Genomic DNA, 17,140 nt, shown 5'->3' with positions numbered 1-17,140 from the left:
GAACATACAGTGCAGAAGGAGGCCACTCAGCCCATCGGTTCTGCACCGACCCACTTTAAGTCCTCACTTCCACCCCATCCCCATAACCCAATAACCCTTCCTAACCTTTTTGGTCACTAAGGGCAATTTATCATGACCAATCTACCGAACCTGCCCATATTTGGACTGTGGGAGGAAACCAGATCACCCAGAGGAAACCCACGCAGACACGAGGAGAACATGCAGACTCCGCACTGACAGTGACCCAGCGGGGAATCAAACCTGGGATCCTGGCGCTGTGAAGCCACAGTGCTATCCACTTGTACCGTGTCGCGTCTTTTCGTCCGACGTCACTTCGTCCAATGGCACTTCGTCCACGTCTTTTGGTCCAACGTCTTTTTGTCCGCACGTCTTTTGGTCCAACGTCTTTTTGTCCGCACGTCTTTTGGTCCAACGTCTTTTTGTCCAATTATCGAATTACAAATTAACTCCGTATAAAACCATTTAATTGATAAAATGCAAGTACAATACAGCAAGTGAATTTAATTGCTAAAATGCAAGTAATTGATAAAATGCAAGTAAAATGCAAGTTGAAAAATGCAGTTTAAAAAATCTAAAAATGCAGTTAAAAAATCTAAAAGTTTACTAATTACTTAAAATTCCCGAAGTTACTTAAAATTGATGTAAATTGTAAGCAACATTCCTCAAGAAATCAATTTTTGTTGTAGAATCATATTCAACGACCAATCTTTTGAGGCGTTCAGTTATTTTCTTATATCGCGTACATGAAGTCGACTGATCTCCCCAAAGAATTTGAGCCTTTTTGCCTATTATGAACCCTTCCTCTTCCTTCAGAGTTTTGATTAACCTCCAGATATTCAAATGAGCTCCACCCGCCGAACGCTTTATCGCAGAATGAAACCCCTCAGCAGCATTATTTGTTCTCGGTAGATCTTGTAGAACACGCTGATTAACATTCCATACAGCTGTCGGGAATGTAGGTGTTTCTCTCCTTCGTCAGGCACCACGTCCTCTCACAATGCCTATGTAAGTCAAGTCGAAGTAAACGATGAATTCAGCAGGTATTTCTTCATCATCTATCAAATCTTCATAAGCCTCTTCGACATCTTCAACGGGGAGGTAAGCTAATGCTGAAAAACATCGAATTTTAAGACAGAATTCAGAGTCTATTGTATTTTTCTTTGAGGCCTAAATCGGTAATTTTTCGAAACACAGATTGGCTCAAATGAAACAAACATGCCACGACAGATGAATTAAGGAATGATGAATTAATTGCCTTGTGAACTGCAACTTCGAAATCTGCCATGATATCAATCGGATCTGCATTAGGTTGCATAATTTTCAATTGGTCAAAAATTAATTAGTATGTCTGCTTTCTTTTATTCGGCAGTAATGCAAAGACCCGTGGAAAACTGCTTCCTTTAACTTGTACATGAATGCAGAACAGTTGAAACCACTGTGGTGGCACAATCTTGAATGTCCCATCGCATGCCCAATGACGATATGATGCTAAATCCTGAAGAGCTCTTTCTGATGCGAATACTAGTAAGCGCTGTTGATCCTCGGCGCCCGAATCGTATCTCAGAAACTGTTCGCCATTGTCAAGTTTACAATATTTGTCAGGTATTTCAAAACCGTGTCTAGCCGCTGGATTAGCGGGAAATCCAGAATTTTTTTGTCGGCACCTTTGAATAGTCCTTGAGATGACGGGCAACCTAGGGAGTTGAGAGCAGGTATTTTCTGATAGCTGCGTAAACTTGGCCGCTAGTATGCTACGCGAACTTGCTGCTATGTTTTCCACTGCTTCATGCTTTATTTCTGCAACTGCTTTTCTAGCATTTAACGAATCAACATCAGCTGGATGAAGGTGCTCATTAGAGAAATAAATAATTTTCGGCTCATTGTTTTCCGTTACCGTGTGAATCCGCACTGAACACAGCCTTCTTTTCTCACATCTCCAGTATTCTTTTCCTAGGTTTGGACTGCTCGAATGAAAATCGTAGATGTAGTTATTTTCATCAGCTACCTTCCTTTTGCTCTTTGTTGACACAATGAACTTTGCCATTTCGGGATGGGCGAATTAAGAAAGAGAACGATAATATCTATCCTTTAACGAGGCTCGTTAAAGGAAAGAGAACGATAATAACTATCCTTTAACGAGGCTCGTTAAAGGAAAGAGACCGGTAATAAAAATCCTTTATTGCATATTATACCTTGCTATGTGCATTAGAGAAGATTTCTATTTACAAAAAGTTAATGTGGGGAGTGGAGTGGAGTGCTAATAAGCAAGTTACAAAAAGTCTTTGACAAAAAAAATCATCCGACAAAAAAACGTAACAAGTCACAAAAAGTCTTTGACGAAAAAAATCATCGGACAAAAAGACGTAGGACCAAAAGATGTGCGGACCAAAAGACGTGGACGAAGTGTCGTTGGACGAAATGACGTCGGACGAAAAGACATAGCACCCACTTGTACTACCGTGCTGCCCAAATGTAATAATTAACCCTTCACTGGCATGCCCATATACATATTATTACAGTTTCATTAGATCGATGGAAGCCCTGCCCCTCCACATATTTTATGTAGCCAGCCTGTGTTTTCTATTAGGTCTAATGACTACATTGAACATTTCAGTTATGTTATTTTAATAGTTGCAGCATAGTGCAATCCTGGCATTACCCAATAAATCTGCAGCCGGTCACAACTTTGTTCTATTCCCACACTGGCCATCTTTGTGTCCAAGTCAAATTTAGCCACTGGAATCCGTCTGTTGGAAGAATGAATTGGCCAAAGTCTGAATCCTCCGAAGTTAAGTAACCTTTTGAATTGTATGCTGCAGTAAAAAAAGGAATGGTGTGTGGGATGAGAGTGTAGTATGTTTGGCGGTATTGAGGTGACTGGTGGTGATTGATGCAGGCCATTTAACTGTCAGGTCTTACTTTATTTTTTTGATTCAGCCTCCCACCTGAAGCTGTCAGGAATTATATAATAATTGATGGGTGGGCATTGAAAATAGGCAGCACCTGAGAACCAGAATGAGGTGAGCGGTCCAAGGCAATTGCAACCAAGAGATGGAGAATGGATGCCTATGGATTTCTTGGAGCACAGAGAACTGAATTACCTACTGAACCCAGAATTTTGAATGTTTAGTTAGGCCTTCACCCATCCATATCCCAACATGCGCACAGTGCGCATTGACCAACATTCGCCTCCAGTTAAGCAATCCTTTGAATTCAAAATTCCCTGTTTTCAAATCTCTCCATGAAACCTTCCAACTGCATAACTCACATCTGCAACCCCCAAACCACAATACTTCCAGTTCTGGCACTTTACCCATTCCTGATTTTAATCATTTTCTTTGTTGCAAAAATGTACTTCATGCATGAAATGTCTAAAAGAACATTACTAAACATTTCAAAATGTTTATTACAGAGTGCAATGATATTCACATTTTCTGCATAGATCAGCTTGCACTCTGAGATGCGTCAATACACATACATTCAATGTGAGACAGGCAGCCTGAGGGGTTCTTCACAGTGCCAGGGTCCCGGGTTCGATTCCCAGCTTGGGTCACTGTCTGTGCGGAGTCTGCAAGTTGTCCCTGCGTCTGCGTGGGTTTCCTCCGGGTGCTCCAGTTTCTCCCACAAGTCCCAAAAGACGTGCTGTTAGGTAATTTGAACATTCTGAATTCTCCCTCTGTGTACCCGAACAGGTGCCGGTATGTGGCGACTGGGGGATTTTCACAGTAATTTCAATGCAGTGTTAATGTAAAGCTACTCGTGACAATAAAGATTATTATTATTAAATTTCCAGCCCCGCACTGGACTTTGGCTGAAAGGCCTTGGGCAGCGATATTTCCCCATTGCACCTCTTCAGTGGCTGCCCTAATGTCCCTCAGCATGTAGTCCTGGACCTTGAAATGTGCCAGCCTGCAATACTCTGCTATGAACAACTCTATGCACTGGAAGGCAAACAAGTTTTGGGCTAACCAAAGTGCATCTTTCACCGAGCTGATGATCCTCCTGTCGCAGTTGATGTTTGTATCGGTGCGTGTCTCTTGGAACAGCTGTAGAGCACAGAGTCCTGGGTCACGAAGCTGCTCAGGATGAACCTATCTCCAGACCTTCTTTTGCAAAGGCACATTCCAGAATGAGGTGGGCAAAGTGAGGAGGGGGTGAGACTCAGGTCATGTAGAAAGGATCTCATGGGGACGGCCTTTTCTTGCCACCAACCAAGCAAGGTCTTGGTGCCCGTTTGAAAGTTTTGGGGTTGAGGCATTCTGCCAAATGACTTTGACAGTCTGCTTCGGGAACCATCCAATAGGATTAACCATCTCCTGTTCCATGTTACGTGAATACTACTGCCTGATGGACTTATGGTCAAAGGTGCTTCCGTGCCAAAGTTTTTCCAGGAGGGACAGATGGTGCAGCACATTCCAATTATTTTGATTGTTCCACACCAATGTGGCCTGATCTATCCTTCGCAACACCGGGGACAGGTAGAACCTCAGCACATGGTGGCACTTGATATTTGCATACCAAGGATCTATGTACAGTATGATGCAGCCACACAAAAATGGCCACCAGGATGAGGGTAATGTTGGGTATGTGTTTTCCCCCTTTATACAGAGCATGGTTTTTCAAACTTGGGGTTGCAACCCACGAGTGGGGCGTGGGAGAGTTTCAGGAGGACCGCAGAGTGATCGGTCGCAGCATTCCTGATCGCAGGAGAAGTGCCCAAAGACTGCGGCCAGCTTTTAAGAATGTCGGCCGCGACTGGCCTTTAAATACAAACAATGATTCTTCCCCCAGAAGCGGCGATAGAAAGCGGGTCACGCACCCAGCATGTACACTGACGTCATACGCCCTGTAACAGAGGAGAGATACCTCCATTTTATAGCTGCTATCAAGCAAGTAACAGAACTGTGTGAAGAACTGAAGATGGGTCATTTTGTAATAAAGAAGAGAAGGCCAGAGACACAAACAGGCCAGGATCTCACTGAACTGAATCTGCTGGAGAGAGCTTCTCAGGTGAGTCTATGGCAGGACAAAGCAGTGCAGGTGTGAGCTGTATCCAGAGCTCCAGGGCTTCTGGTGAACAACTCATTGAGAAGAAACAGAAATCGGGAACAAAGCAGTATAAAGATGATTTCTTGAGGTGTGACGTTGTTAATTGTGCCAATGTAAATCAGGATGCAAAGCTTATGTGTGTTATATGCAGGAAAGGACTAGCAAACTAAATTTTAAAACCCTCAAAACATCAAAGGCCTTTGAAGGCGAAGTATGGCGACTTCGAGGACAAACCTCTCAAGTTTCTTCAAAAGATGCAGTGAGAATTTAAATTGTCAGCTGAAGTCCTCAGCAGAAATGTAACATTGATTTACAAAGCAATTGAGATCGTGATGACCAAGCAGAGTCACCTGTCGCATTAAAGGTAAGCAATAATGGTGGGTCGCGATGGTTGGCCGGCGTGGGTCCCAAAGGTCGGCCAGTTGGTAAAAGTGGTTCCCGGGAAAAAAAAGTTTGAAAAGCACTCTTCGAGGTTTGTCCACTGTGTCCCTGCTAACATAGTCCAGCAACACCGAGAGTGCCCCACATTTAATGACCAGGTTCTTGCCCGCAATGGAATATGAGCGTCACCCTCACATGCCCAGTTTACATTTGACCCTAGCTACGTGTTCCTTCCAGCATCTTTTTTTTTAATAAACATTTTATTGAGGTATTTTTGGGATAGTAACAACAACAAAATAAACAATATACATGAAACCATAAACATAGTGCAAAAGCCATTTACCTTTTGTACAGGTCCCACCCTTATTGAAACCCTACTCTAATCTAAACTCCCCCCCCCCCCCCCCCCCCCCTCCCGTCTGCTGATGATTAATTTTCCGCAAAGAAGTTGACGAACAGTTGCCACCTCCGGGCGGACCCTAACAGTGACCCTCTCAAGTCAAACTTGATTTTCTCCAAACAGAGAAAGCTAGCCATGTCCGATAGCCAGGTCGCCAACTTCGGGGGCTTTGAGTCCCTCCAAGCTAATAGTTTCCGTCTCCGGGCTACCAGGGAAGCAAAGGCCAGAACGTCTGCCTCTTTCTCCCCTGGATTCCCGGGTCTTCCAACACCCTGAAAATCGCCACCTCTGGACTCAGCGCCTCCCTTGTTTTTAACACCTTGGACATGACGTCCACAAACCCCAGCCAAAATCCCCTAAGCTTTGTGCTAAATTTAGTCACTTCATAAAATTGTCCAGCGTTTTTATAAAAAAACTCATGAGTACTTCTCGATGAACATTATGTGCCCACACAAGTAGTTACTCAAATTCACATCTGCAGTACAATTGCACCTTTGTACTGGAAAATATTATTAGATAATACGTTCCATAAATAAATGGGCACAGTGGTTAGCGCTGCTGCCTCACAGCTCCAGGGTCCTGGGTTCAATTCTGGCCTCGGGTAACTGTGTGGAGTTTGCACTTTCTCCCCCTGTCTGCGTGGGTTTCCTCCGGGTGCTCCAGTTTCCTCCTACAGTCCAAAGATGTGCAGGTTAGGTGGATTGGCCATGCTAAATTGCCCTTAGTGTCCAATAGGTTAGGTGGGGTTACTGGGTTACGGGGATAGGGTGGAGGCGTGGGCTTAAGTAGGGTGCTCTTTACAAGGGCCAGTGCAGACTCAATAGGTAGAATGGTCTCCTTCTGCACTGTAAATTCTATGATTAGAACTTCATGTATCTTACAGAGGAGCACAGGATCAGCAAAGTCATTGCAGCCCATCTGACCAGACAAAACTGCTGAAGGAGATTGGTGAGTCCAAACAGTACTGGCAAATCTTCTTCAGCAGTTTCTGTCATTAGGTGCTGTTGACTTTGTTGATCTGTTGAGCCCCATTGCCTGCTCTGGTCATTCACGTGGGTATTGATCAACCTATGTATAATGTTGTGGCATGATGAAGATATTTAGGGAATGAGTTCCAGTTAGTAGGTTATAAACTGAAAACTATGTTGATGTATTTAAATGGAAGCCAGCGAAGGACATGAGAGAGAAAAGAATGGAAGGATATCCGCATAGGGCTGGATGAAGTATGGTGGGAAGTGGCTCATATGGAACCTAAACACCATTTCGGCTAAATGGTCTGTTCCCTGTGGTAAATGTTTGATAATTCTAGAAGAGAGGAGGCAACTAGAGATAGAAGACCAAGGGGATGAGCTGGGTCACAAGGCTGAAGAAGGGTGTGGATCAAGGATAAGGAAGGACTTGTAGCCCGGGATAAGGATTTTGAATTCAGTGTGTTGGGTGACGGAGCACCAGTAGATGTCAGCGAGGAGTTGTGTGAAGGACTTAGTGTGAGAGCATGGAGTTTTGTACAAATTGGACTTTATGTAGGGTGGAACACAGGAGGCCAATGAGGGAATTCTAGTGGTGAGATTCAGATGACAAAAATATAAATCAGGATATCAACAATAGTACCAGATATTTATGGAGTTTGGAGCCAGTTGAAAATACCTGCTGTAAAATTGCTGTCCAACCTAACTTTTGTTTGATTGTGCTGTTTCGGGGCTCTTTATTTTTGAAAATATGATTTTTCGTCTTTCAACTGACTGAAACTTTTGCAATTTGAACAGAGCAAACTTTTAAAAAAATCCATGGCCACATTTCAAGGTGAAGCTGAGAAACAAACAAACCCCTTCAGGGGAGTGTGAAGAGAGAGACATTTCCTGTAATCCAGACACCCATCGAAACTTGTTACTGTCTCAGGAAGAGACATTAAAAGTGTAAAGCACTGGATTTTGAAACATTGGTTGCCACAGACAGACCCACCCAAGACCACGTAGAAATACACAATGGGTGACGTATTTCACGGCAAGGTTGCCAGCCACTAGAGCGAGAGGAGCTAAGTATGTTCAAGGTTAAGATAGACGGATTTTTAATCAGGATGGGAATCGAGGGTTATGGGGATAAAGTGGGAAAGTGGAGTTGAGGGTTATATCAGATTGGTCACGATCTCATTGAATGATGGAGCAGAATCAATGGGCCGAATAGCCTACTTCTGCTCCAGAAAGTCTTCATCAGAGGAAACAACCTGAGGGCTGCTCACTCTCTCCATCTCTCTCTTTAGTATTAAGCATGTCAACCGGTTTGAGAAATCAACTCTACCAAAAACGTATCAGCGAACTGAGATCTCTTAATAATGGCTACATCTGACCGCATTGAAGAAGCAAGCTGACCCTAATCAGTCACTTGTGTTTAAAATCCACGTCGGGACAATCAAAGGACACTTAATTGTATATTCTGATACATGTTCACTTCAAACATGCTTCATTTTCAGCTCTTTGGGTGAATGAATTTGCTCTGTATTTCACTCAAGACCTTTGTGTGATTAGATCTTTATTGCTTACAACTCCAATAATTAAATGCATTCTCATTTAGAATAGGCATATCCTCATAAAAGTAAACTTAAACCTTTGGTGTGGCCAACTGAGGAGGTTAAATAGAGGGGAGCCGGTTCACCCTTCTCACCCAGTCATAATAGTTTGTGTGTGTTTTACTGTCATAAAAAAGTAAGATGTGTCTTTTACAGTGCTTCTCAAAATTAGAGGGCAATCATTGTTGTAATGCAGCAGCCAATATGTACACAGAAAACTCCCAAAGCAGTGGTATGCAAATGACCAGATAATCTGTTGTTGTCAAGAGTCATCCAGACTCGAAACATTAGCTCCCTTCTATTTCCACAGATGCTAAGAGACCTGCTGAGATCGTCCAGGATTTTCTGAATCTGTTTTTGCGATGTTGATTGAGGGATAAATATTGGCTGAAACAAAGGGGAGAAGAATATTTGAATACCAGGGTTACCTGCCCTGCTCTTCTTTGACTGGGTTTCATGACAGCGGGGCACATAACATCCAGCTGGTGGTCTTTCCATCACCTATTCGCCCACTCTCAACCTGTCTGAAATTTTACTGGAGGCAGGGGTGATGTCAGGAGACTTATCCACACTTTGCCTGTTGAAGCCCTTAGGTAGCCCTGCCAGTATTTTACCCATGGAGAGGCAGGCCAACATAATGCAGGAAGCCTAGCAGCTTTATCTGCATGGGCTGATGTCAGGCCATGTGGGGGTGAGGGGGGGGGACCTCTTTTGTGGGTCCCCTGGGCCCATCGGAGGCATTCGCCCTTTCCCAGTGTTAATCCCCCCTTTAACCCTCCAGCCGTCCCAACCCACATTCCCCTTATTAAGACCTCCTACTCAGATTTACCTAGGCTCCTCCATGTGGTGGTATTGCCTGTAGTCCCAGCACTAGCCACTGCTCTTGGCTAGCGCTGCAGAGCCACATACTCTAAGGTGGGACTTCCTCCTGTCAGAAGTCTTACCTTAAACTAAAGCAATTAACACTGCTCCCAATAATAAACTGTTGCACGGCAACCATAAGGACCATGTACAGGTTCCTCCCACCACTTCCCTTCAACTTAGACCCTTTAGTTGATGGGACGAGGACTGTGGCATGTCTTAAAATCCAGCCCATAAGATGGTTATAAACTCTGGAGTTTCCACCTACACAAAATAGCATGGTCTACCCATGTTAGACTGCCAGATTTAAACGCTGGGTGAGTTTATAGAATCTCTACCGTGCAGAAGGAGGCCATTCCGCCCATCAAGTCTGTGCCGCCCGTTCGAATGGACACTTTACACATGCCCTCCCCGCCCTATCCCCAAAAATGGAACCTAACCTGCACATCCTTGGACACTAAGGAGCAATTTAGCATGGCCAATCCACCTAACATGCACATCTTTGGACTTTGGGAGAAAACCAGAGCACCCAGAGGAAACCCACCCAGACACGGGGAGACTGTGCAAACTCCACAACAGACAGTGACCCAAGGCTAGAATTGAACCCGGGTCCCTGGTGTTGTGAGGTAGCAGTTCTAACCACTGAGCCACCGTGCCGTCGAGTTCTACGACTCAAGACGTGCATGTACATCAGCTGTTCCTATTGACTTGTACTCATCTTTTTAAAAGACTAGTGATGAAAGATTGGGTTGCTGCGATTTTGGGCATGGGGCCACGATTCGCGACCTGCCCTCACCCATTCAGATCAAAGTTGGCAGCACACACATTTGATGCTGCCACTTCAGCTACATGATTGTAGTGTCTGGCTGAGCAGATCCCGTGCTGCTGTTGTCCTCTTGTTATTGCTGATGCATCTGTGCTCAGCAGAGGTGCACAGCAACATTGTTCAGACACCATGTGGTGCAGCCCGCCTGTTGTTCTTAAAGGCAGGCTGTCGTTCTTTAAGGGGAGTTGCACTGAAGAATAATGCTGCAATTTTAATCCTGGCAAAGTGAACACCAGTACAGAGAAAAGGTTTCAGAGTGATAGATGCCGTGCTGGAGGCATTAGGGTTAGAGGATGAGCAGGTGGAGACATGCCATAGTCTGGCAGCGGGCCAGGATACCCTCAATGGTACTTCCACTAGGGATGAGAAGTTGCCTGATTTCCAGGCAGTGCTGCTTGTTCTCAGGCCATCTTTCTGTTTCTTACATACAATCAGTGAAATAAGGTGAGAATATGTTCAGAATCCATTCCATTAGAATCTATTCTCCCATTCCGCCCTCATCCTGCCCCAGAATATCCAAAAGCACAGGAGTGAGTGGAGATGGAAAATGGCTGGTCATCACAATATCAAAAGTAACATATCTTTGTAATGTGTTTGAAAAAATATGGCAGCCCAGTCTTTCCTCCTTTAATGTTCATTAACAGGAGAGTTGATTTGGGCTAGGCATAAAAGTAATGTATTGTGGTACAGTATAAATAAACCTACTTGCACCAAATCAGGAGAGCTGCACCAAGAAATTATGCGCGCGATTCTCCGCAAAGGCGGAGAGTCTTAAAGGCTGCCGTGAAACTGGCCGTGTTTCATGGCAGCCTCCGCGCCCCCTCCCGGGACCCGATTCTGCTCCCCGGTCGGGGCTAGCAGCACGGCCCCGTGAAGCACGGCATCGCAGGCTTAGCGAACTTCGCTAAGCCCGCACACCAAGGGTAACGGCGGCTGACGCGCACGATGACGCAGCCGCGCATGCGCGGATTGGACGTCTACAATCCGCGCATGCGCGGATGACGTCATCACGCATATGCGTGAAACCCGCGCATGCGCGGGCCGTTATGCCCCTCAGCCGCCCCGCGGACTGATGCAGCGGGGTGGCGGAGGAACAAAGTGTGCGCGGGGTTCGGACCCGCTGCCCGCGATCGTTGGGCACCGATCGCAGGCCCATGCCACCCTTGGCACGGCCATGGTGCGGCCATGCCAATCGGTGGCATGGTTCTCCAGAACGGCACTTTGCGGCCGTTTTCACGAATGGTGAGAGCAGGTGTGTTGGAGTTCGAGAAAACGGCCGTAAAGGTCTGGGAAATCGGCCCACTGGCTAGGGGAGAATCGCTGCTCACCGTTTTTTACGCCGAGCAGCGATTCGTATCGTGGGGTGGGGGGGGGGGGGGGGGGGGAGAATAGCGGGAGGTCGGGAAAAATGTCGGGAAGGCCCTCCCGCTATTCTCCGACCCGTCATGGGGGGGCGGAGAATCGCGCCCTATGTTCAGCATCGTATGAACTAGAGAGACCCTAATGTACCCAAGGAACTCTCGCTCAGTGGACATTAGTTCAGTTCATACCTTGATTCATTTGAGAAAGAATTAAAAAGTATGCATGCCTTGTGTTACTAATGATCTCCTAATTAACCTCGTTCACAGGAGAACTGCCATTTGGAAGCATGTCAGCATACGGAGCATCCAAAGCAGCGTTGGAGTTTTTTTCAGACATTTTGCGTCAAGAGATGAAAGCTTGGGGAGTACAGATATCCATCATCCAGCCTGGTGCCACAAAAACAGGTAAAATGTTGAGTTTCATTTGACTAACATATTGAGTTAACAATTATAAATTGCATTCATAAAGCATTCAGAACATCATGGTTAAAGATCCCAAGGTATATCACATGGTAAATGGGCACTAAGTGGTTTGTAAAAATAACATAAAGGGAGTTTGTTTAACTTATTCATTTACGGGAGATGGGCATCGCTGGCTGGGCCAGCATTTATTGCCCATCCCTAACTGTCCTCCATTTCAGAGGGTATTTGAGAGTCAACCACATTGCTGCGGAGTCACATGTAGGCCAGACCACTAAGGGTGGCAGATTTCCTTCCCTAAATGGCATCAGTGAACCAGATGGGATTTTACAACAATCGACAATGGTTTCATGGTCGTCAAAAGCACATTCATAATAAAGAGACTTTTAAAGATGAACAGATGTGGGGAGGTGGTTTCAGACATTTGGCTAAGTTGGTTGTGAGCTCTACACCAATCGAGGTGGAAATCTGGGGGAATCTGAAGGAGGACTGAAGTAGATAAAGGTGAAACCATAAAGGAATTAATAAACAAGTATGAGTGTTTTGAATTCAGTCTACTGGTGGAGGGTGTGTCAGTGGCAGCCAGGTAAAAAAAACAGGTCAACAAAGCTTAGTAGAGGCCAGGATGCAGGCGGTGGGTGGGTCTGAGTTTGTGATGAAGCTTGAAGTACGAGTTTGAAGAAGCAAGAGCCAGGGTTAAGAGGATGGAGTTTTCTCTGGAGCCAAATAAAATGTAATGTTTTTCACAATAATTGTAATTTCATCCAATTAATTAGAGAAAACTGAAGCCATTGCCTTTGACTGTAGCTCCAATCACTATTCCCTAGCTATCCTCCATCCCCCCTCGCTGCCAACCGTCTAAACTAAACCAAACTGTTGGCAACCTTGATGTCTTATTTGACCTAGAGATGAGCTTCCGACCACATTTCTGTGGCTGCACCAAGACCACCTATCTCCGCCTCCATGACATGACCTAACTTTGCCTCTGACTCAACTCATCTGCCAGTAAAACCCTCTTCTATGCCTTTGTTACCTCTAGACTTAATTATTCCAATGCACTCCTGGCTGGTCACTCGCATGCTAACCTCCGTAAACATAAGCCCGTCCAACACTATGCTACTGATGTCCTTTCGTCAAAAAAAGAATATTTTAGTGTCACAAGTAGACTTACATTAACACTGCAATGAAGTTACTGTGAAAAGCCCCTAGTCGCCACATTCCGGCACCTGTTCGGGGACACAGAGGGAGAATTCAGAATGCCCAATTCACCTTATAAGCACAGGTTTTGTGGGAGAAAACCGGAGCACCCTTAGGAAACCCACACAGACACGGGGAGAATGTGCACAGTGACCCAAGTGGGAATCGAACCTAGGTCCCTGGCAACAGTGAAGCAACAGTGCTAACCACTGTGCTACCATGTCGCCCATATCAAGTCCCGTTCACTTATTATCCCTGAGCTCACAGATGTATGTTGCCTTCCAGTCAAGAAACATCTGGGGCGCAATTCTCCGCACTCACGACGGTGTGGGGAATAGCGGGGTTCGTAAAATTTTACGGCCACGCTAGTCTGACGCCCTCCCGCTATTCTCCCCCCCCCCCCCCCCCCACGCCCGACTCCCGACACGAATCGCTGCCGCCGTTTTTTTACGGCCAGCAGCGATTCTCAGCTGGCCGATGGGCCGAGTTCCAAGCCCTTTATGGCTGTTTTTATGAACGGCAAACACACCTGGTCTGGCCGTTCGTAAAAACGGCCGTAAAGTGCCGATTTTTAAAACCATGGCACCGATTGGCACGGCTGTATCACTTCGCGGGGCGGCTGAGGGGCATCCCGGCCCGCGCATGCGCGGGTTTCGCGCAAATGCGCGATGACATCATCCGCGCATGCGCGGGTTGGAGTCTTCCAATCCGCGCATGCACGGCTGACGGCATGTGACGCGTCAGCCGGCGCAAACTCTGGCAAGCGGGCTTAACGAAATTCGTTAAGCCCGCGATGCCGGAGTTCACGGCGGCGGCATGCTAGCCCCGACCGGGGACCAGAATCGGTTCCCGGTCGGGGAGGGGGAGGCTGGCGTCAAACCCGCCCGGATTTGACGCCAGCCTTACGATTTCTCCCTCTCTGGGAGAATCGCGCCCCTGATTTTTTAAATTCCAAACCCCCCCAAAAAAAAACATCCAAGATACCTGCACTCTCCTCATTCTGACATATTGAATATCGCTGATTTTAATTCCTCCATCATTGGTGGCCACAATTCTCTTACCTGATCTCTGCAATTCCTCCCTACGCCTCTTTGACTTTCTGCCTCTCTTAGACGCTCCTTAAAACATACATCTTTGACCAAGCTTTTGGTCATCTGTCCTAATATTGTCTTTTGTGACTTGGTGCCTAATTTTGCCTCAGAAAACTCATGAATCTGCTTGAGATGCTTTACTGCATTAAAGGTGCGAGATAAGCATAAATTGTTATTGGAGAAAGTTCTGACTCATCCATGAACTTGACGGTGAGAATTATATTGTCACCATTTTGTATTTATTCTGACCCTGTAACTAAATAGAGTGTGAAAATGAGGAAAGTGGAGGCAACCCAAAATTTTAGTTACTGTAGAGATGATTCCAGTTTAATTCCCGCCTTGGTTGACTGTGTGGCGTTTGTACGTTCTCCCTGTATCTGCATGGGTTTCCTCCCAGATTAGGTGAATTGGCCATTCTCAATTGGCCCTTAGTGCCCAAACGTTTCGGTGGGGTTATGGGGATAGGATGGGAATGTGGGTCTAGGTGGCGTGCTCTTTCAGAGGGCTGGTGAAGACTCAGTGGGCTGAATGGTCACCTTCTGCACTGTAGGGATTCTGTGATTCTATGGGCGCAATTCTCCGCACTCACGACGGTGCGGAGAATAGCGGGGTTCGTAAATTTTTACAGCCACACTAGTCTGACGCCCTCCCGCTATTCTACCCCCCCCCCCCCCCACGCCCGACTCCCGACACGAATCGCTGCCACCGTTTTTTTACGGCCAGCAGCGATTCTCAGCTGGCCGATGGGCCGAAGTCCAAGCCCTTTACGGCCGTTTTTACGAATGGCAAACACACCTGGTCTGGCCGTTCGTAAAAACGGCCGTAAAGTCCCGATTTTGAAAACCATGGCACCGATTGGCACGGCAGTACCATGGCCGTGCCAAGGGTGCCATGGGCCCGCGATCGGTGGGCACCGATCGCGGGCAGCGGGTCCGATTCCCGAGCACTCTTTGTCCTTCCGCCGCCCCGCTGTATCACTTTGCGGGGCGGCTGAGGGGCATCCCGGCCCGCGCATGCGTGGGTTTCGCGCAAATGCGCGATGACGTCATCCGCGCATGCGCGGGTTGGAGTCTTCCAATCCGCGCATGCGCGGCTGACGTCATGTGACGCGTCAGCCGGCGCAAACTCTGGCAAGCGGGCTTAACGAAATTCGTTAAGCCCGCGATGCCGGAGTTCACGGCCGCGGCATACTAGCCCCGACCGGGGACCAGAATCGGTTCCCGGTCGGGGAGGGGGAGGCTGGCGTCAAACCCGCCCGGTTTTGACGCCAGCCTTACGATTTCTCCCTCTCTGGGAGAATCGCGCCCCATGACTTTGACGAGAGTGTACTTGCTAGTGTGGGCCAAGTGGTGAGCAATAGGGCAAGAAGAGGTGGGCAACACATGATCAAGTTTAGCCCTGAGCACAGTAAGGCACCAAGAAAGAAACACCATCTTGTTTAGATTTACTTGCCTTAGGCTACAAATACTTCCCCCAGATTTGCTCAATGCTTTGCTTGTGTATAACATCTGAAGAACAAATTCAGTATAATCCCAGTGATTCAATTGTTAACTGACAAAGGTCAAGGTAAATAATGTCATTTTTTTTCACATTTTGTGTTTAAAGCTCAAGTTGGGAATGTTAACTTCTGGGAGCAACAACATAAAAAACTTATGGATGGCCTCTCTCCAGAGCTTCTACATGACTACGGAGAAGAATACATTGCTGAAATACAGCAAAGGATCGTGGCAATTGGTCATACATTCCGACAGGATGTAGGCCCAGTAATCAACACAATTGTAACTGCTTTGTTAGCACAAAACCCAAAGCCGAGATACACCACTGAGTTTGTGATCGATGTGCTAAAAATTCTTTACTATTATCTGCCTTCTTTGGTCACTGATAGTGTCCTTAATCAGATATTTATTGTACACAAACTCTTGCCAAACGGTGTAAAGAGAAGTAACATCAACCAATAGAACTCCTTTCTGATCTTTGTCAACTGCATATTGTATCTAATGCTTTCAAATTGTAATTTTACTGCTGACGACCAGTAGGTTAGTGTGATGTAATGCTGAATATTAATATTAAATGCGAGTAACTTTGTACTAAAGGAAAGTGGAAAATAAATTGCTATATTCTAGCCGTGAATAGTGATGCTTATAGAAGCAATTTGAGGACACCCGTACTGATTCTGTGCGTTATGAAAGGGGTAAGGAAATGTGGCAGCGCCTGTTCCTCTTCACTGCCTCTGGGGAATATTTCATTCCTAGATAAAGCAAAAAACACAACAATGTGGAGACCCATTATCACAGGTCTCTGTCCGCACTGGACGAGGATGATCTGGGAATTCCTGAGGTTATGGCACTGGGCTTGTGTCAGAAGTAGCCACATGAGAATGGTATTGAGATGGGACAGGGTATTCGCAACCGTCCGTCTCATTTTATCATCAGCTCATTTTCGGGCACCCCCATGGATGGATGCCAAACGAAAACTGTTGGTGGGCCGAGAGAAAACTGATGGTGGGGCTTGAACTGAGTTGCATTACTCGTCAGAGATGATATCACAGCTGTGATTAAGGAGGGCACGATAGAGGATTCGAGCACTGAGGAAATATGGGTGGAGCTAAGAAATAGGAAGGGTGCAGTAACATTGTTGGGACTTTACTACAGGCCTCCCAAAAGTGAGCATGAAGTAGAGGTACAAATATGCAGACAGATTATAGAAAAATGTAGGAGCAATAGGGTGGTTGTGATGGGAGATTTTAACTTCCCCAACATTGAATGGGATTCGTGTAGTGTTGGAGGCGTAGATGGAGCAGAGTTTGTAAGGAGCATCCAGGAGAGTTTTTTAGAGCAGTATGTAAATAGTCCAACTCGGGAAGGGGCCATACTGGACCTGGTATTGGGGAATGATCCCGGCCAGGTGGTTGATGTTTCAGTCGGTGATTAATTTGGGAATAGCGATCACAATTCCGTAAGTTTTAGA

The 17,140-nt window shown here is 46.2% G+C and overlaps 1 protein-coding gene across 2 annotated transcripts in view; it reads left to right on the top strand.

Annotated features, from left to right (window-relative positions):
• Positions 1-16,295, top strand: part of LOC119971378 (17-beta-hydroxysteroid dehydrogenase type 2-like) — an 84,343-nt gene extending 68,048 nt beyond the window's left edge. For both annotated transcript variants that reach the window (XM_038806828.1, XM_038806827.1), the window contains 2 exons: positions 11,733-11,870; positions 15,779-16,295. In XM_038806828.1, coding sequence (XP_038662756.1) covers positions 11,733-11,870; positions 15,779-16,131 — 491 coding nt within the window. In that variant the 3' untranslated portion in view covers positions 16,132-16,295. The remainder of the gene's footprint in view (positions 1-11,732; positions 11,871-15,778) is intronic.
• Positions 16,296-17,140: the final 845 nt, after the last annotated feature.

This window comes from Scyliorhinus canicula, chromosome 9, assembly GCF_902713615.1.
Source record: "Scyliorhinus canicula chromosome 9, sScyCan1.1, whole genome shotgun sequence".
NCBI classification, from domain to species: Eukaryota; Metazoa; Chordata; class Chondrichthyes; order Carcharhiniformes; family Scyliorhinidae; genus Scyliorhinus; species Scyliorhinus canicula.
Note: the sequence above shows the minus strand (reverse complement) of the source record. Positions and strands in the feature narration are given on the sequence as shown.